The sequence below is a fragment of the Panthera pardus genome, unplaced genomic scaffold (assembly GCF_024362965.1).
Source record: "Panthera pardus isolate Hobbes unplaced genomic scaffold, ASM2436296v1 HiC_scaffold_6, whole genome shotgun sequence".
Taxonomy (NCBI): domain Eukaryota; kingdom Metazoa; phylum Chordata; class Mammalia; order Carnivora; family Felidae; genus Panthera; species Panthera pardus.
This window is the reverse complement of record NW_026526991.1, coordinates 44766982-44787805: the sequence shown is the minus strand read 5'-3', so window position 1 is coordinate 44787805 and position 20824 is coordinate 44766982. Positions and strand designations below refer to the sequence as shown.

Here is a 20824-nt window from a genome sequence, read left to right as displayed (position 1 = left end):
CACAATTAAAAGGAATTTGAAGGCATACAAAGAGTAGCTTTCTTCCAATAAAGACTTGACCATGCAGATTGAAAGAGTACCCTGTGTTTTAAGAAAAAACACAGAGGGATTAACAGTGAGGCATATCTTGATAAATACACTGAACTTTAAAAATTAAACAGAACAAGTTCCCTAGCAAGTGGAAAATTCAGACTGACTCAGATTTCTATAAGCCAAGAATATTCCAGTGGATAGAATACAAATCTTTTCTATAGTCAAGTTATCCTTTGCCTACAAATGAATGGTGATGAGGCTTGAGTGCCCTTGCACATGGAACAAGGATAAAGAAACAAGAGAATTAAGGTTACAAAGTAGAAGGCAAATCTTTAAACTGAGAAAATTTAGAAATGGTTCAGCAAGAGAAAATCCAGAGGAGACACAGAGTTTAGTAGAAAGTATAAGTCTGATTATTTCCTCATCTTTCTTATCAGGAAATAGTTGATGCAGATTTAACCATGAATAAATCAATAAGAAAAATTATCTTAAGAGAGCTTAATTGAGATGAAGTTCCTTTTGAAAAAACAGAGTAGCAGATGTAGGGTTTTAAAGAGTGTTTCAGTCACATGGAGTGACAGTTTTCTGTCATTTTCCTAAAACTACAAATTCTTTGAAAGACCCCATCACTTTGTCATTTTTCTTTTAAATTCCTACACTTTAATGTTAAATATGTGATTCTTATGAAAATTATTGTTGTACTAGAATTATACATTAAATAATAATGACAATGACTTTTATTAATTTAAGATTCAGAATTTTTGCTCATGAAATTAGTATTCTTACTTGAGACAAATTTCTAATTTTGAAAATTTTATACCAATTTTAATAATATTTTTGAACTGTGATCATTTTAGCAAAATATAAAATATTTTAAACACGTGATTCTTATTAAAAAGAGATAGCGTTTTATTTTTATAGTCATATTTTTTTAATAATGTAAATTAACTGACACTTTTTTATTGTTTTGTATTTTCATTGATGCTTCAACTTTAAAAAATTACTTCCTCCAAGTGGTAATGATGGGTAAATTTTCAGACAGTAAGCAAGGACTTCACCATAGGACTGTTATTAAAATTAATGAGTGTCATCGTTAGAACACAGTAAATCTATACCGTTAATGTTCTCTAATTGTTAATCATCATTAAGGAGTTAGAACATCATTATCATTACTTTTTTTCCTAAGTTTTATTTGAACATCATCAGCATTAAAGAAAATCAAGGAAAGGTTAAGGTCCTGTATTTCTGAGCTGAGGATCCACGATTAATTAAATATTTTTATATAAATACTATTATCTTCAGAATTTTGTGACCCTGGAAGTTGAAGGTAAAATGGAGAGACTGAGAACTATGTGCTATTTGAGGAAGCTACGTATCGCCCTGACCTCTGTTCCCAGAGGTTCTATAATTTGTCTACATGTCAGTGTCCCAAAGGAGAAGAATTATCTATTATAATAATGTACAGTTCTTAGCTGATTTCTAAAAGAATTTAATATACTTTAATTCTAAAAATTGAAAACTTCCTCAAATAAATCCAGAACTCCTTGTGGGTACAAATTGTCAACTAAGTTAATCATATTGTTTCAGTGCCACTGTTTACTTTATCCCCTGTGGCTCAGCAAATTTGTTTATCCTTGATAAACAAACACCTTTCTTTAGATGATCATTTAGCTCCCTTATGAACAGGAACAAAGTACCAAACGTTTAACATGCCTGCCTCGCCAAAGGTGATATCAAGTGGGTACAGCTCTCTTCTTTTTCAAGATATGAATCCTTTATATATATATATATATATATATATATATATATATATATATATATATAATGAATTATGTAGTTGAAGTCCTTTCTCTATCTCACCGGTAATAAAAAGTATTTTTACCTTCCACATTTCATCTACAATGCCACTGAGTGGCTTTTAACTCTAATTTGGAATGTAGTATAATATTCTGAGAGGCAGGAAAATATCACTTTAAATCATAAAGAATTAGATTAGATATTTCATTTCAGCATAAGTAAAGATGACTATTTTACTAAGAGGAGAGAAGGGGACAATGTCTGGCACACAGAGAAGTTGTGTCCTTTTCTCTCCCTTTCTATCATGCACTACTGTTGCTGGAACTCATTTCTTTGACATGCTAAGAGCAGTTGTGATTGAATTTAGGGAAATGTGGATGATTGTTATCATTACTAAATGAAAAAGACTTTTTTCTTCTTTGGTTGAGTAGAAAATGTGGAAAGAAAAACAAACAAAAATGCTTGTCACATTTTGTACAATCTACATAAGACAGATGATGGGATATTTCTCTAACTGATGGCTGAGTAAATCACCTCATTTTCATTGTTTCCCCGGTGTTGACCAACGTGCTGCCAGCCTGGCTTCTCACTTCTGATTTAAACACATGAGTCAGAATGACTTTGGAGGGTTGTGATACTCACGGATTTATGGGGCACTTGTATGTGGGATTCTCATCACTGTACAGCAACCCTGTCGTTTTTGTGACAGAGCCTGTTTGACTGGTTTTGGATTTATGATGGAAATAATTCAGAACAGAGTAATAATTTTCCCTTGGCAATTACACTACCATTTGGTACTTTGTCCCTAAGGGGAAAATGAATGCGCTGGGATCTATCCATGAGTTTAGTAGCTCTGTGTGAGGAACAAATCAAGGTCAGAATACAAATGCAGAATACATGGTTGCTGAATTCTCATTCTGGTTCTTCAGCCTGAAGACTCTCCACGTTTCTGTGGCACTTTACAGTTTATAAAATACTCTTTGATTTCTTGTCTTTTAGCTTTCATAGTGACTCTGGGAGGTAAATACCATTTCTCTCATTTTGTAAGGGAGAAAAGCAAGACTAGAAATGTTGCCGTCCTTGAGTTTGTTATTTGGCAAATATTTATTTATTTTTTTAAGTAGGCTTCATACCCGATGTGGTACTTGAACTCAAAACCATGAGATTGACAGTTGCATGCTCTACCAACTGAGCCAACCAGACACCCCTTCGGCAAATATTTTTAAACATAGACAATGTGATGGGTTTATGATGCACACTGCACACAGAAAAAGAAGACTTAGTCCCTCATCTGTTTTTTTCTTAACTATTTATTATGAATAATTTCACACATATACAAAAACCAGTAGAAGAGTGTATCCATTGCTCTGCATCAGCAATTATTCATGGTCAGTCTTATTTCAGCCACATCTCCATCCAACTTTTCATACCATTTTGAAATGACTTCCAGACATTATATCATTTCATAAAAATAATTTTTACTATGTATCTCTTAAAAAATGACATTAGTAAACATGGTGACCTAAAGTTAACATTTCCTCAACAATATCAAAATCCATTTAATTATTTAAATGGTCAATTGTTTCATAAGTGCCATAGGTATATATATTTACAGTTTGTTTGAATTAGAAGCCAAATGATATTACTGCTCTATGATCGGTTGATGTATCTTTTCAATCTCTTTTAAATAATTGATTTTCCCCTTGACCTTTAAAAGTGAAAATCTTTCCAAGTTATTTGGGGAGGAATGAGCTTGTTTGTCCTACACGATTCCCACTGTGTAGATTTTGTCTACATGTCAGTGACTGCATCCCCACTGTGTACCTTTATGTGTTCTTCTGTCCTCTCTATTGCCTATAAATTGGTAGTCAAATCCAGGGCCTTGATCCATTACAGGTTCACATTTTTATCAATTTTACATTTTATCAGTTTACTTCACAATTGACTCTTTATGAACACATAAAAGAAATAGTTGTCTTTTTATGACATTTGCAGACCTTACTGTTCAATACCAAAATCTATTGATTTACTCGAGGTTGCAAAATGGGGATTCATTTATTCTTTTTTCATTCATAAACAAAATAGTTCTCTCAAGGGAAACTTGTTCTCATTTACTACTTGGTGACCCAGTGATATTGTTTTTAAGGAAAGGCAGGATAAATACTTGATGTTTCCCTGTATTTTTCAGTTTCAAAAATAATGAGCCAGTTCTCTAGCATGCTCCATAGTGACCAATTATTTTGTTTTGTTTTTAGTTAAGAACCATTCTGTCCTATGGATTTAAGTATATTTGATATGTTTAATTCCATTGCAGTTTTTATTCTTACTGATACTCAAAATGTTCTAACTCTGGCCAGGAGCTTCTTCAAGTTGGCTGGGGAGCCCAGACTTAATGAGTTTCTGTCACTTTGCACTTGTTAGGTTCCTTTTATCACTTTTGGTGGCTCTTCTAAACCCTTTGCACCTGAGTCATTTCTCTCTTCTTCGTGGCTAGATTACACTCTCTAAAGTGTTTTGTTTTTGTTTTTGTTTTTGTTTTTGTTTTTGTTTTTGTTTTTTTTTTTGTTTTTGTTTTAATGCATCCATTTTGGACTGAATCTTCCTGCTTAATTATTCACCTTGGTGTCAATCTAAAATTCAGACCTTAGCTGTATGTTTAGAAAATTATGTACAGAATTATAATGGCCCATCTATGTAACCATACCTCTATGAAAAAATTGGGAGAGGGGTTGACTTGGTTTTTAGAGTTCTTGTTGAGGTTTTTAATTGAGGCACACCATCTAGGCCCCAGGAGTCTGCCCTACATTTATGTCCAGAGAGCATTTTCCCCCATGCTCCATATGCCATTATTCAAGTCGTCATTCTTTCGTTCTCAGTCTGTGTCTAGGACCCACACACTTCCCATAGCCATAATTATTCCTTTTCTGTAAGACTTGCAGATGGAAAATCTTCTGTAGTTTGAAATATTTCCTCTTATTTGAATTAAAGATCATAATTTTATATGATTACCCTCCTTTCTTTTGTAGACCACATCCTAACACTCTATTAGTTTTGCCTGCATCACCAATATTTCTGAAAGGAAAATGTTGTTGCAATGCATACTCTTTATGGTAGATATATTGATGCTGAGTCAGTCTTTCCAGGCCAGAGTCCAGTCTGAGGGTGTTCCTTGTTTAACCGAGATTAGACAAGGTCCTGAAGGATCCCAGGGAATTGGGGGCAGTGGTGAAAAAGTGGTTTTGGTGGAAGTGGTCCCAAATGACCAAAGTCTAAAATCTTATATCAACAATAAACCCACTAAACCCCCCATTTCAAAGTCACAGCCATAGACCAAACTACTCTCTCCTTCCCCATATGTTCTATTATATTATGTTTCCTTCACAAGGCCTCCAAGGATTACTCCCACTAGACGCCCCCTATATTCCTCTTCTCACTCTTTCCTTTTACTAGAAGATGGGAGAGGGAATACAAAATTATTTGCCAGGACTTTTTGGAATGGTGATAAGAACACTGGTGCTGGAAGACTAGGTTCAAACAGCAATAGAACTAGGTTCAAATTTGCAATATGATCCTGGAGAGGTTAGGTAACACTTTGAGCCTCAATTTTGATCTGTAAAGTGGGGATAGTGATATTGCTGAGCTCGGAAGATTGACATGAGGATTTCATAACATAATACACATGTAGCACTTGGCACAGGAACTGACACACCAGGGAATGCTAAATCAGTGCTGGTCACTACAGCGACTGTCTACCTCTTTCCCTTTTTCATACACCAGTTGCTGATTGGTGAAGCCTGAAAATGTGAACTTAGATTTGCCAAGATCCACAATATTTCATAACTTTAGCATGATAATTCCAATTTGGCTGTTCCATCCAAAGAAAATTATCCAGAACATATAAAAGCATTGTGCACAAAGATGTTCATAGCTCTGTTACTTATGTATGCCCCAAATGCTCAACAATAGTGAACTACATTTATCTTTCCAATGGAGTGTTGCTAGAACTAATCCAAAAGTAATTATGAAGAATTCCTAATAGTATGGAAAATTATTGCAAGTAAAATTACAAGTAATTTTACAATTACAAGAAAATTACAAGAAAATTATTACAAGTAAAATTACGAGTAAACTTTTATGCACAGTATAATAAAATCTATACAAAAAGCGAAACTTTTGACAATATTAGACAAGAGGAAATATACCTGGTTATTTTTTAAAGATTTTTTTAAAGCTTTTATTTATTTATTTATTTATTTATTTATTTATTTATTTATTTATTTAAGTAATCTCTATACCCAGCATGGGACTTGAACTCATTACCCTGAGATCAAGAGTCATATGCTCTTCCAACAGAGCCGGCCAGGCGTCCCCCAGTTATTTTTAACTGGTTTGGTTTCAATCATGTTTTTCTTTTTTCTTCTTTCCTATAATTCACATACATTTCGCTAAAAAGCAGCCAAATAGGAAGTTAGAAGCTCCATTGATTTATGGACTTTAGGTTAATGATTTGATATCTTGATGTCAGTAAATTCAAACTCTGCAAAATCCTGCTGGATTTTTTAAATTCTTTTTGCTCCCAAGTGGCTGTGTAGAACATTGGACAATTTCACTGCCCAGTAAAGCAGAATTCCGTATCAAATTTAAGCATTGTATTTTCCATGGAAATCATAAGCTATGTGGATTATTTTCTTGGTGGTCTTTCATGCTATTTTTCTGAATTTAAATTCTGGAATAATTCTGCTAATTAACCCAAAGTGGAATGTGCAGCTTCATATATATAGCTATATATTCTTTTAACATGTGTTCATTGCCTAAATTATTTCTCAGTGACCTTTCCCATATCATCTGATTTTTGTTGTTTTTTTTTTGTTTTTTGTTTTTTGTTTTTGGTGTGTGTGTGTGTGTTTGTGTGTGTGTGTGTGTGTGTGTGTGTGTGTGTGTGTGTTTGTTAGCAATTAGCAGTAAAAAATGCCTGGATAAGCCAGCCTTTGGAATATTTTTTTTACCTGATACCTGCATAACAAACTCTTTCTAAAACAAATCTCATGTCTTAAAAAAAATCATTATGTCTGTTCTCATGTCATTGACTTCTTTCACTAGGTATATGTTTTTCTCATAAGATTAGTCTGTATAGTGAGAGAGGGAGAGGGTCAACTAGGAAATCATATTTCACTCTGTTCTCATCTTGGAGGACCACATGACATATTCGAGTTTCCTCTCTACAGCAGCCAGAGTCACCCTTTTAGAGCATAAATTCAGATCATGTCATTTCCCAGGTCAAAAACTTGCAGTGGCTTTCCATCACCCATAGAAAAACAGTCTGAAGCCCTTCTTATTTAAGAGCCTTCATGATCTAGCATACCAGCCTCTGTAACCTCGTCATAGCCTGCTCTTCCCCAACTCACTCCACTCCAGCCTCGAAAGCCTCCTTGTTATTCTTCCAACATCCTGAATTTGTCCCTGTTTTAAGACTCTTGGCCTTGCTGTTTCCCAGGAGGCCAAAATTCCTCTCCCGCCAGATTTGCTCAGTGTGTTCTCTGTTGTCACACAGGCAGGTGTCCTCACTGATGCCTTAAAGTCATTCCCCCATAATCCTCCTGTTCCTAATATCACTTACTTCACCTTCTGAGCACCTGGGCTAGGGTTATCTATTTACTTTTGTACAAGACTTAAAATGGTGAGTGCTATGATAGTGATGTGTAAACAGGTGTTAAAGGAAGGGAGAAAGACAGCATTTAACTATAGTTCAGAGTGGCATTTGGGGGGGCGGTCTCATGTGGTAGAATCAGTGAGAGCTTTCTTGTCAGTGTTGGTTTTCAGTTCCAGCTCTCTCACTTATTTGCCAAATAAGCTTGGCAAATTGCTTATCTTCTGTAAGCTGTAGCTTCTTCATATAAAAAAAAGGCAGGGGTGTTCATAGTAGTACTGATCCTGAAGCTTTTAAGGATAGTAAACTAAAATAAACTTAGACCATCTTTCTTTAAAAAAATTTTTAAAATTTATTTATTTAAAGTCAAGTTAGCTAACAAATGGTGTGGTATTGGTTTCAGGATTAGAATTTAGTGACTCATCACTTGCATATAATACCCAGAGCTCATCACAATGAGCCCTTCTTAATGCCTATCACCCATTTAACCCACCTCACCTCCAACAACTCTCAGTCTGTTCTCTGTATTTAACAGTCTCTTATGGTTTGCCTCCCTCTCTGTTTTTATCTTATTTTTCCTTCCCTCTTTCTATGTGCATGTATTTTGTTTCATAAATTCCACGGATGAGTGAAATCATACGATTTCAGGATTGGAAGTCTTTCTCTGACTGACTTATTTTGCTTAAGACAATACATTCTAGTTCCAACCATGTTGTTGCAAATGGCAAGATTTCATTATTTTTGATCACCAAGTAATATTCCATTGTATGTAAATACATCTTCTTTACCCATTCATCAGTCAGTGGACATTTTGGCTCTTTCCATAATTTGGCTATTATTGATAGCACTGCTCTAAACATTGGGTGTATACGCCCCTTCAAATCAGCATTTTTGTATCCTTTGGATAAATACCTCACAGTGTAATTGCTGGTATTAATTTTTTGAGGCACCTCCATACTGTTTTCCAGAGTGGCTGCATTAGTTTGCATTCCCACCAACATTGCAAGAGGGTTCCCCTTTCTCTGCATCTTCACCAATATCTGTTGTTTCCTGAGTTGTTAATTTTAGCCATTCTGACAGGTGTGAGGTGGTATCTTGATGTGGTTTTGATTTGCATTTCCCTGATGATGAATCATGTTGAACATCTATCTATTCATGTGTCTGTTACCCGTTTGGATGTCTTCTTTGGAAAAGTATCTATTTCTGTCTTCTGCCCATTTCTTCACTGGGTTACTTGTTTTTGGGGTGATGAGTTTGATAAGTTCTTTTTAGATTTTAGATACTAATCCATTATCTGATATGTCTTTTGCAAATATCTTCTCCCATTCCATCAACTGGTTTTAGTTTTTTTTTTTTTTTAAGTTTATTTCTTTTTGAGAGTCAGAGAGAGACAGAGCATGAGCAGGGGACAGGCAGAGAGAGAGGGAGACACAGAATCTGAAGCAGGATCCAGGCTCTGAGCTGTAAGCACAGTGTGTGACGTGGGGCTTGAACTCAGAGCTGTGAGATCATGACCTGAGCCAAAGTCAGACACTCAACCAACTGAGCCACGAGGTGCCCCAGTTGCTTTTAGTTTTATTAATTTTTTTACTTCACTGTGCAGAAGCTTTTTATTGTGATGAGGTCTCAATAGTTCATTTTTGCTTTTGTTTCCCTTGACTCCAGAGACAGGTCTAGTGAGAAGTTGCTGTGGCTGAGGTCAAAGAGGTTGATGCCTGTTTTCTCCTGTAGGATTTTGAATCCTGTAGGATTCTCTTGTTTTCTCACATTTAGGTCTTTCAACCATTTTGAATTTATTTTTGTGTGTGGTGTAATAAAGTGGTCCAGTTTCATTCTTTTGCACATCACTGTCCAGTTTTACCAGCACCATTTGGTGAAGAGACTGTCTTTTTTCCATTGGATTCTCTTTCCTGCTTTGCCGAAATTTAGTTGGCCATATGTTTGTGGGTCCATTTCTGAGTTCTCTATTCTGTTCCATTGATCTATGTGTCTGTTTTCTGCCAGTACCATACTGGTTTGACGATTGCAGCTTTGTAATATAGCTTGAAGACTGAAACTGTGATGCCTCCAGCTTTGGTTTTCTTTATCAACATTACTTTGGCTATTCAGGGTCTTTTCTGGTTCCATGCAAATTTTAGGATTGTTTGTTCTATCTCTGTGAAGAATGCTGGTGTTGTTTTGGAAGGGATTGAATTGAATGTGTAGATTGCATTGGGTAGTATTGACATTTTAACAATATTGTTCTTCCATTCCATGAGCATGGAATGATTTCCCACTTCTTTGTGTCTTTTCCAGTTTCTTTCATAAGGTTTCTATACTTTTCAGGTAACAGATCTTTTACCTCTTTGGTTAGGCTTATTTATCTTATGGTTTTTGGTGTAATTGTAAGTGGGATTGATTCCTTTATTTCTCTTTCTTCTGCTTCATTATTGGTGTATAGAAATGTAACTGATTTCTGTACATTGATTTTATATCCTGTGACTTTGCTGAATTCCTGTATCAGCTCTAGCAATTTTTGGTGGAGTCTGTCAGGTTTTCCATGTAGAGTATCATGTCATTGGTGAAGAGTGAGAGTTTGACTTCTTTGCCAATTTTCATGCCTTTTATTTCTTTGTGTTGTCTGATTGCTGAGACTAGGACTTCCAACACTATGTTGAATAACAGTGGTGAAAGTGGACATCCCTGTCATGTTCCTGTTCTCAGGGGTAAAGCTCTCAATTTTTCCCCATTGAGCATGATATTAGGTGTAGGCATTTCATATATGGCTTTTATGATGTGAAAGTATGTTCCTTCTGTCCCAACTTTCTTGAGGGTTGTTATTAAGAAAGGATGCTGTATTTTGTCATATGCTTTTTCTCCATCTATTGACAGGTTCTTATCCTTTCTTCTATTAATGTGATGTATCACGTTGATTGACTTGCAAATTTTGAGCCAGCCCTGAAGCCCAGGAATGAATCCTACTTGATCACGGTGAATAATTCTTTTAATGTACTGTTGAATTTGATTTGCTAGTATCTTGTTGAGAATTTTTGCATCCAAGTTCATCAGGAATATTGGCCTATAATTCTCCTTGTTAGTGGGGTCTTTGTCTGGTTTTTGGAATCAAGGTAATCCTGGCTTTATAAAATGAGTCTGGAAGTTTTCCTTCCATTTCCATTTTTTGGAGCAGTTTGAGAAGAATAGACACTAACTCTTCTTTAAACATCTGTTAGAATTCCCTTGGGAAACATCTGTTAGAAGTCCCTTGGGATAAGGGACTGTTCAAATTTTCTATTTCTTCCTGTTTCAGTTTGGGTAGTTTGTGAGTTTCTAGGAATTTGGCTTTGAATGACACAGTGGACCAAGTGGACTTAACAGATATATTCAGAACATTTCATCTTAAAGCAGCAGAATATATGTTCTTTTCACATGAACATGGAACATTTTTCAGAATAGCTCACGTACTGGGTCACAAATCAGCTCTCAAAAGGTACAAAAAGATTGAGATCATACCATGCATATTTTCAGATCACAACTCTATGAAACTTGAAATCGACCACAAGAAAAAATTTGGAAAGCCCTTAAACACAAGGAGGTTAAGGAACATCTTACTGAAGACTAAATGGGTTAACCAGGAAATTAAAGAAGACATAAAAAAATACATGGAAGCAAATGAAAGTGAAAACATGACAGTTCAAACCCTCTGGAATGCAGCAACGGCAGACATAAGAGTAGAGTACATTGCGATTCAGGCCTATCTCAGGAAACAAAGGTCCCAAAATATACTACCTAACCTTACACATAAAGGGGCTAGAAAATAAGCAGCATATAAAGCCTACAGCCAGCAGAAAAAGGCAAATAATAAAGATTAGACCAGAAACAAATGACATAGAAACAAACAAAAACAGTAGAACAAACCAATGAAACTAAATGCTGTTTCTTTGAAAGAATAAACAACATTGGTAAACCCCTAGCCAGACTTACCAAAAGGAAAGAGAAAGGATCCAAAGAGATACAATCATGAATGGAAGAGGAGAGATCATAACCAACACCACAGAAATTCAAACAATTGTAAGCAAATACTATGAAAAATTACATGCCAACAAACTGGGCAATCTGAAGAAATGAACATTCCTAGACCATCTTTCCATAATACCATCCCATAGAGTAAATCCTCAATATACAATGACTTAAAATAAGTTGATAGTTTTCTTTAAAAAAAAATAGTTAACTGTGGCCATAAACCTAGGGGTTTTTTTTCTTTTCAGGTGAATAGCTAACATCATTACCTTCCATTTAATAACTAAACATTGGCTCTGCTTTCTAACATTATTAAGTGTCCAGAGGATTCCTGTATTTAGATGATGGCTCGTTTCTTGAGAAATTACACTTGGAAATAAAGAAACAAGTGTGTGTAGATAGGAAAGCTTGGTTTGGTGGTGGTAGTGGGACTATGCAGGTGGCAAAAAATTATTTCTGGATTTAATCATTATATCTTTACTGAAGAAGGAACCCTAGAGATCACGTAGTTCATCCTTGTCAAATTACTACCTAGGAGAAAGAGATTTCCAAACCCACCAGCAATTTACTTTTATTTTAGTTCTTTTTAAAGCTTATTTATTTATTTTGAGAGAGAGTGAACGAGGGGGAGGGGCAGAGAGAGAGGGAGAGAGAGAGTCCTAAGCAGACTCCATGCCATCAGTGCAGAACCCAATGCAGAGCCCGAACTCAGAAACCGTGAGATCATAACCTGAGCAAAAATTGAGCTGGATGCTTAACCGACTGAATAACCCAAGCTCCCACCATCAATTTATTTGAAAACATAGTATAAAATAATACTGTTGCTTCTAGGAGAATAGGATAGTAATTTGCTAATCAGAAAAAAAAAAAAAAGGACAGAGATGTTTATATAATGCTTCCACTTTCTCTCTGGCTAAAAGCTATTTTACTTGGATATAGACTAGCTTATTCAAAGCTACTTAGCTAGATAGCATTGGCTTTCTTATCTTCTATCATATGTACCATTAATAAACAAGATGACCAAAAAATACTATAAATTTCACTCCAATAGAATTTTCCCATGATGTTGGTATCTTTTAACTTTAGAAAATGCTTAATTTAATAAATATCTATGGTCATGTTTAAGTTTTAATATACTTGTAAAATAATCCTATTTTTAAGAACAATGACATTATTGCCATAACTTAATTTAGTATAAAAACATTTATTGAGTACTTATTTTGTACTAAATTCTGCATTAGGCTATCTTTGGTGATGCAAAGATAGGCAAAGCATGCTTCATTTCCTTAAAGAGCTAAGTCCAGTGAGTGAGAAAGATAGTATTATGATAAAATTATGATTAATATCATGATAATTATTATGAATAGAGGTGTTACTGAGATGTTATGTGAGCCCAGGAAATAAGTGCCTAAGTCAGTTGTGGAAGAAGGCTTCATGGAAGAGAAGAAACAGGAGGAGGGGCTAAGAGAACTCTATTGTGCAACTTTTTGAGGCTCTAATTTTATGGGGCTGCGTAAGGTAACTTCCTTTCCATCTCTGCATATAACATTTCACCAGTATCTGAATCATATCTTTATTTTCTCCGTGAACTGACCAAATAGACTGTTGGTTGACGGAGATACCTCCCCTGTGTATTTCTCTTTTCATTCTATGGTACTCTGAGAACTGCTGGAGTTTCCAGTCTCCATCATGGAATCTTCCCACAAAGAACACATTAAAGTCTTTAATAATGAATAATGAAAAATAATAGATACAATGGTAAATGTTTTAATTAAGCATTTTAGCAACTGCTTTAAAAATCTATGCCCTAGGGATGCATGGATGGCTCAGTCTGTTAGGCATCAGGCTCTTGATTTCAGCTTGGGTCATAATCCCAGGGTCCTGGGATCCCAGGGTCCCAAGATCCCATGGTCTCTATGCTGTCAGCATGGAGCCTGCTTGGGATTCTGTCTCTCCCTCTGCCCCTCCCTGCCCCCACCACCCCGTGTTCTCTCTCTCTCTCTTAAAAAAAAAATCTGTGCCCTAAAAGTGAGATAGAGTGTCTTCTGTACAAAATGTGAAATATAGAGTAGGCAATTAATTGGTTTTAAAGGAGTATTCAATTAGTGAAATCTGGACTATGATGCTCTAGAGTCTGCTTGTGCTTTTAATTTTTTCCCAAGTTTCAAGCACCCAGAAGCCAAGTGCTTTTCAAGAAAATTCACAAAATAGGTTATTTGTGTACAGGCCACCCATCTCAGTAGGTTTAAGAGTTAGCATTCACAGAATTCAGAGCTGTTTTTAAAAAGTAGTTTTGGAGGGCGCCTGGGTGGCTCACTTGGTTGGACATCTGACTTTGCCTCAGGTCATGATCTCGTGGTTTGTGGGTTCAAGCCCTGAATTGGGCTCTGTGCTGACAGCCAGAGTGTGGAGCTTGCCTCAGATTCTGTGTCTCCCCCTCGCTTGCCCTCCCCTGCTTGTGCCCTGTCTTTCTCTCAAAAATAAATAAACATTAAAAAAATATTAAAAAAAAAAAGTAGCTTTGGATCTTAGGTGAAAACAAAGCCAGCTAAGATCAGTGCATTTCAACATCTAGTAATATAGTCTGGTTTTAATCTTCTTCTTATAAAAAGTATTCTATTATATGCCTGAAGATATATTTCATTACAAGCTCCAGTAAAGTGAAGAAGAGGGTATGTGTGTGTTTAGGGAGGGGGAATGGGTGGAGGAACTATATAGGTGCATATGGACAATTTTTATCTATTTCTCTAACTTTCCTCATTTGTTTCATTTCCCCATTATCTTTTCTTTGATTTCTAAATTATTTCTTATGCCAACCTTTACCCCACTAGTACAGAAGATAGATTTCATCTACAACCTCTTCCTGAAATATTAGTAAAACAAAATTAATTGTACATGAAATATTCTTTAGGTTTGCTATTTTCCCCTTATTTTGTTAACAGCCTTTCTCTGTGATGATGCAAATCTAGGGCAACTACATTTCAGCATGAGGACCCTAAATGTGCTCCCTACTAGGCTGATTACTTGGAGCTAATGTAGTGTTCCATTCATTGGATTCCACACACTTCCCCCATATTGATTGCATTATCAGTAGTAGTAATCACAGATATCATTACCAGCCAATTACACAAACACGTATCTAAACTAGGTAACTTATTCACCAACATTATCTCTTACAAGTCTTAATTTTGTAATGAAGCTGATCATCTTATCCAATTGAGTGTAGCTACATATTTTGATCTAGTAGGCTAAATGTAAGTGTATTGAATTATGTAGCAGGTAATTACTTACATATGTTTGTAACAACACAAATGAGAGCAATTTGAATGTAATCTGTTTCTTATTCTATTTGAGGGCTGCATTAGAGAAGGTTAACTGCTTTAAAAAATAGACCCAAGCATGTATTTGGATCAAACACAATAGAAGTGTTTTTCCTGCTTACATAGCAGAACTGGTGTGAAAACTGGTAGCGGGGCAGGCAGTCATCCAGAGACCCAGGTGGGTTTCTGACGCATTCAATAAAAGAGTTCCAAGGTCACCCTGAAAGATTTAGTTTAGGGGAAAAGAGTATTGAGGAGCTAATGGGAGATGTCTATGGGCTAACCCTGGCAGTGATGAATAGTCATATTCTATTGGCTAGTTACCATATGACCATACCTAACTATCAAGAAAGTGGGATTATAATCTACCCTAGGAAGTAAAGGAAAGCATGGTGAGAAGTTGGCAATTTTTGCCATAAGGACTCAAATCAGAATTTGCTCTATTTCTCTATATAATGAATACTTTATTTGGCTTGTCATTATTCGGAACTTCTATCAGGCTTTCTTTGCTTTAATTTCCTTTATACTATGTCAGATATATTCTAAAACTTAGATCCAAGTCCTGCCTCTTAGACTTATACATATTAGACAAGTGAAGAAGGGGGGGATATAAAATCACAAAATTTTTTTTCAAAATTTTAAACAAATAAAGTATGACCATATTATTATAATGTTTTTTTTGGCAGTTTAAATTGCAGACAAGTAGGTTAGGATAAAAGGCTTTGGGTGATAAAAAAAGATGTCTTAGTTCAACCCTTATTGCACAGGTAAGGAACATGAGACTTGGCAAGATGAATTTGTTTGTCTAATTCTACAGGAAGCATTTGCAGTTCCTGGCTCTTTCTCAAACCCATCTCTTCCATAACATTATTTGTCATCTTTTTACTTTGTAGTCATATTTTCTACAAAGCATAAGTCATTGAATAATGTCCATCCATTTACAGGGATGAAGTAAAACACAATAAATTATAACTGACATAAGGCTAATATGTTTAAATCGGCAATAAAATAAATCCAACACCTTTCCAGATTTTCCAAATTCACTTGAAGATCCATAATAAGTTCACTGCTTAGTAAAGGGTGTTTTTTATTACTACATTATTTTTCTTATTTCTTCAACAAAAAATAATGGCTTCTAGATAAATCTGCTGCAAATCTAAAATTATATAATTCGTGACATTTGGATTATAAATTTATTATCGCCATGCCAATAAATATTTAAATTAAAAGTTCAGGGGAAATGAATGACAAAATCTGAAATATTGGAAAGTATGTTTCCTTTAAGGAGGAAAGCCAAATCATTATTTTTTAAAAAATATATTGCCTTTTTGGTGGGTAACAAACTCTTAAAAGCAAAATTTAATGGTGTTATTGAGACGCCACCCTAGCAAAAAAGATAGTTCCTTATTTAATTGTCATTGCCAGAGCCTAATCTCATGCTCTTTCTTCAAGGATGTATAAAATGGAAACTGTAAAAGAAAGTGGCACAAGTCTAGCTGTGCTCTAAATCATGCAAACATCAGGAAATGTTGAAATTATGTGGAAATTTGAGGTTATTGTTGCATTTGTTATTATCGCCATTCATGTTTATATCAGACATTAACTGTGGTTGATGATCTTATACCATGAGTGAACCCAAATCATTAGAGTGACACACATCCTTTTTTTTTTTTTTTAAATTCAAAGAAAACTGAAGCACGGTCTTCAGAATTAGTTTTTCTTTTTTACCTTTTTTTTTTTTTAATGTTTGTTTATTTTTGAGAGGTCCATCTAATTTTGTGATTCTACAAAAGAACAATGGTGTGAAATGTAGATAAAGGAGATAACCAGGCTTCGGTTGCTTTCATATTTACCTGGTCCATGTGGTAAAAGTCTGCATTCAGTTGATTATTTTTTTTAAGTTTATTTATTATTTTGAGAGAAACAGAGATGGCGCAAGTGGGGGAGGGACATAGAGAGGGCGAGAGAGAGAATCCCAAGCAGGCTCTGCATTGTCAGCACAGAGCCTGATGTGGGGCTCAAACTCAGGAAACCGTGAGATCATGACCTGAGGCAACATCAAAAGTCAGAGGCTTAACTGACTGAGCTACCCAGGCACCCTTGCATTCAATTGATTATTAATGTAAAAAAAATATCCAGCAACTATGTGTATGCATCAGGGACATCAAGAGTAAGAGAGCCCATCTTTTAATGTACTGTGGATTGTCATTTATATTGCTTTGATTTGCAAGGATTTTATATGCAACCTCCTGGAGAGTAGAGATATACACTTCTTTTGGGATCCTTTTTTTGGATATACCCTCTTTAAATATAGGCAACATGTGTTCAGACCATCTTAAAAAGCTACAGTTTCATATTCTCCGAAGAATCTGACATGGGTCCCCAAGGTGACAAAGAATATATTTTGAAGGAAAAATAATAAATGGGAGAGTTGAGTCTTTTAACTTTTTTGGAATTTGGACTCTATTAAAATCTAACTGAAGTTTTCATAGGTGTTATGGAAACCATTTCTTTTGAAAAATGCTCACATCATAATATGACAGAGATAGTCAAGACTGTAAGTTGCCACTTTAGTTTGATTATTCTTTTGAAAACAATCTGTGTTAAATATCATTACACAGAACTACATGAAGAGCAAAGAGAATGCATTGAGAAACTGAAATTGCATTTCAGTAATCAATTATTTTCAATTACATATGGCCTCTGAAGAGTTTCTGTGAAGGAAAGTACCTAGAGTTGATTTTATTTAAATTCCGGAATTCTTTCCTTTTAAAAAATATGCATTCTGATATTTTGGTGTATGTAAATTTTTAACTCTCTAACTCTGTATATATTAAGGTACATGGCATCCTAAGTAGGACTATATTTAAAAAGTGAGTAATTTTATTTTTATGGCCCTGGGTATGGCTTCTTTATACTGTGATGAATCTTGCTTTCTGCCTTTTATTTGCATAAGTGAAATCTTCAGTTTTGCATCATCATGTATATTTCCTGCAAATAATTAACTTTAACTTTTTCACTGTACAGAGCTGGCTCTTTGCCTCAGCATATCCCCCTGGAGATTATCAGATACCTGTCTGAGGAGAAGGATTTTCTTCCTTGGCATGCTGCCAGCCGAGCTCTCTATCCTCTAGATAAATTACTGGACCGCATGGAGAAATACAATGTCTTCAATGTAAAAAGACATATTTTCTTCTTTCTTATTTTCAGATGATGAACTGTTGTCTCATTATCTACTTTATGTAACTGATCCTGAGTCATTTGCGTTCCTTCTTCGAATTTGTGTTACCATTTTTGTCCTGATTTTCCGTGCAACACTGATGATAATTACTTGAAGAAAAAATTTAATACAAGCTACTTTTTATTCTGGCCTAAAAGTGTCAATTAAGCTTACATGACTCAGAATTTAAGAACAAATATTAAAAAAAAAAAAAAAGAACAAATATACATGGCAAATCCTTAAAGTTCTAACTTACTTTCCAAGAGTTAAAGGGCTCTGTGTTCACAAAGGACTTACCCTGGGTAGAGGGATCCCAAAGATCTTAACAGAATATAGACAGTTTCAGTAAAGATTCTTAGTCATTATTTTTATCCAAAAGGGCATAGTGAATTCAATTCACTTCCTTAATTAACAAGGATAAGATCAACATTGAGGCGAAAGCCCATTCATAATTGGGTCCAAGGGGATACAGGAGAGCAAACAATAGATAATCCAAATAGACATGAAGACATGACAAACATTCCAAAATGTTACCTGACTAGATTTCCTAAACTGCAGCCTGATAAACGCAAACTGCACTGTAGACACCGCCTAATCTGATTTAATAACCATTTTGAATAAGATTAGGATTAACTATGGCTAATGAGTTTTTGGTTCCTAAATTTCTTATCACAGCGAGGCTTTGCATATGAGACTGTGTCTCTGTGCCTCCTATCATCTTTGAGCACCCTTTGGTTCCCTTCGGTTATCTTAGCAGCCTGCCCTGTGTTTTGTAAAATCATCCCATTTTTTATGACACGCTGGCTCTGCTGATTAGCCTACACGTTTGGAATGACTCGAGACTAGATTGCCATGGCATGAAATCTATTTATTAGCACTCTGTAAATTGTCTGATGGCTATCAGAGTTGCTTCTTGTTTTCTTCTTCTAAGTCTGCATGAAAATGCCTCTGTTTTAATATTTTTTTTAATTGAAATAATCCTGGCTTGCCTGTTCATTGTCATTAGTTTTGTCTAATCCCTTACAACACACATGCAAAACAAAATGTGTCTTTACAGCTACGGTATAACTTTTATCTGCTAGAGAAAGACTTATTACACCTCTCTTTGCTCTCAACACAGAGACACTGCAATGTTAAACTTCTATAAAAGTAAAATACATTTTTGTGTATATTTGTACTTTGGAATAATATTTCATGTCAGACACCTCAATTTCAGTAAAAGTTGAGAATTGCTTTTACTGTAATTTCAGTGCTTTCATTCCTTTGACAAAATTCAAGGACCACATTAAAGTGAGGAGAGCATATTTTACATTGCTCTCTAATATTTAAATATATCATTAGCTCAATGGATTGTTGACTTTGAAATGCCATATTTTTTACTGCAGAGCGTTCTGAGTATGTCAGGTTCAACAATGCCAGGCTATTGGCTGTGCTTACCTAACTGTTTTGCATTCGATGTGCTCTGTTGACATGAAATGCATAAAAGTTTGGTGCTTATTTTCATAAGCTGTATCTACCCACATTTGTGCATGTGCGTGCATGGATGACATTATCAATATTCCTCAGTTTCCTTGTTGTGCTATAAAAATTGTCATCTAAAATATTTAATAGTGCAAATTACTTAATCATTCAATAGGAAATAAGAAGTAGTCTTCCACCATTGCGATTGTATTTTATCCTTATTTTCTATATTTGAAATACTAAGCTAAATAAAAGTAGAGCATTTATCATGCCCATTATTTTACTGATATTTTAAAGAAGGCTTCTTTAGAAAATATTTTAATCTTATTATATAATTTTAATTATCAGCATGGAGACGTTTGAGACTGACATTATCTTTTTGTCCTCTAACCCCCATTTAGGAATATATTTTAAAGCAAGTTGCAGCAACATACATCAAGCTTGGATGGCCAAAAAACAATTTTAATGGATCTCTTGTTCAAGCATCCTACCAACATGAGTACTGTTTTATTTTCTTATTCGCTTCTTTTCCCCCAGAGCTGTACAATAGCATACTTGTAGTACCATGGTGACTTCAGCAGCATGAGATGATCTGTCTCTCATTCTGCATCTTTCATTTCCCTTTACTGGGAGGCCTGCTGATGTACTCATCAGTGCACAGTTTCCACTACCTGGCACTGAGAACAAAAGCATGTCTTTGTCGTGTTTTAATATAAGATCATCCTTTATTAGTAAAGGGGAGATTCGAACCCATGCCCCTCACTGTATTATTGTTTCCAGAGAAGACTTTTTAGTATGCATAACTTCTACTCTGCCTAACCATCTCTTCCTTAGCAAAATAGGATTTCTGTATCTGAAAATTATTTTTGTGCTGATTATTTACTTCTCTATGGTTTATGTAATAAGTTATCCTTTCTCTCCGGATAATAACACTGCATTTTAATTGTTTTTCCTTTTGATGGTACCTAGAGAGCTACGTCGAGAAGTTATAATGCTGGCGTGCAGTTTTGGCAACAAGCACTGTCATCAGCAGGCATCAACACTTATTTCAGATTGGATTTCCAGCAACAGGAACAGGTAAATTGAACCAAATCCTATATTTCTGATATGATTTAATACTGCTCTCAGATTCTCGGTTGATACATTGCTTTTATCAACTGGAGAAAAACAAGACAAGGAAAAACCCTGCAAAGCCGTGTTTCAGGTTCACAGCTTACAAGGTAACAGCACAAAAGCCACAATACACTTATTTTTGGAACATTTTGTAGAGTTTTAAACTAACTTTCTTAATGTAGGCCCTTATTCTCATAGATAAGGTGTCAGCTTATTTTGAATTTGGATAGCTTT

General features: G+C 35.2%; 1 protein-coding gene across 1 annotated transcript in view; it reads left to right on the top strand.

The window, feature by feature from the left end:
* Window positions 1-20824, top strand: part of TRHDE (thyrotropin releasing hormone degrading enzyme) — a 392491-nt gene that overhangs the window by 334529 nt on the left and 37138 nt on the right. Inside the window, exons 13-15 of the mRNA XM_019455116.2 lie at window positions 17824-17971; window positions 19879-19976; window positions 20447-20554. Of these exons, the coding sequence (XP_019310661.2) occupies window positions 17824-17971; window positions 19879-19976; window positions 20447-20554 (354 nt within the window). The remainder of the gene's footprint in view (window positions 1-17823; window positions 17972-19878; window positions 19977-20446; window positions 20555-20824) is intronic.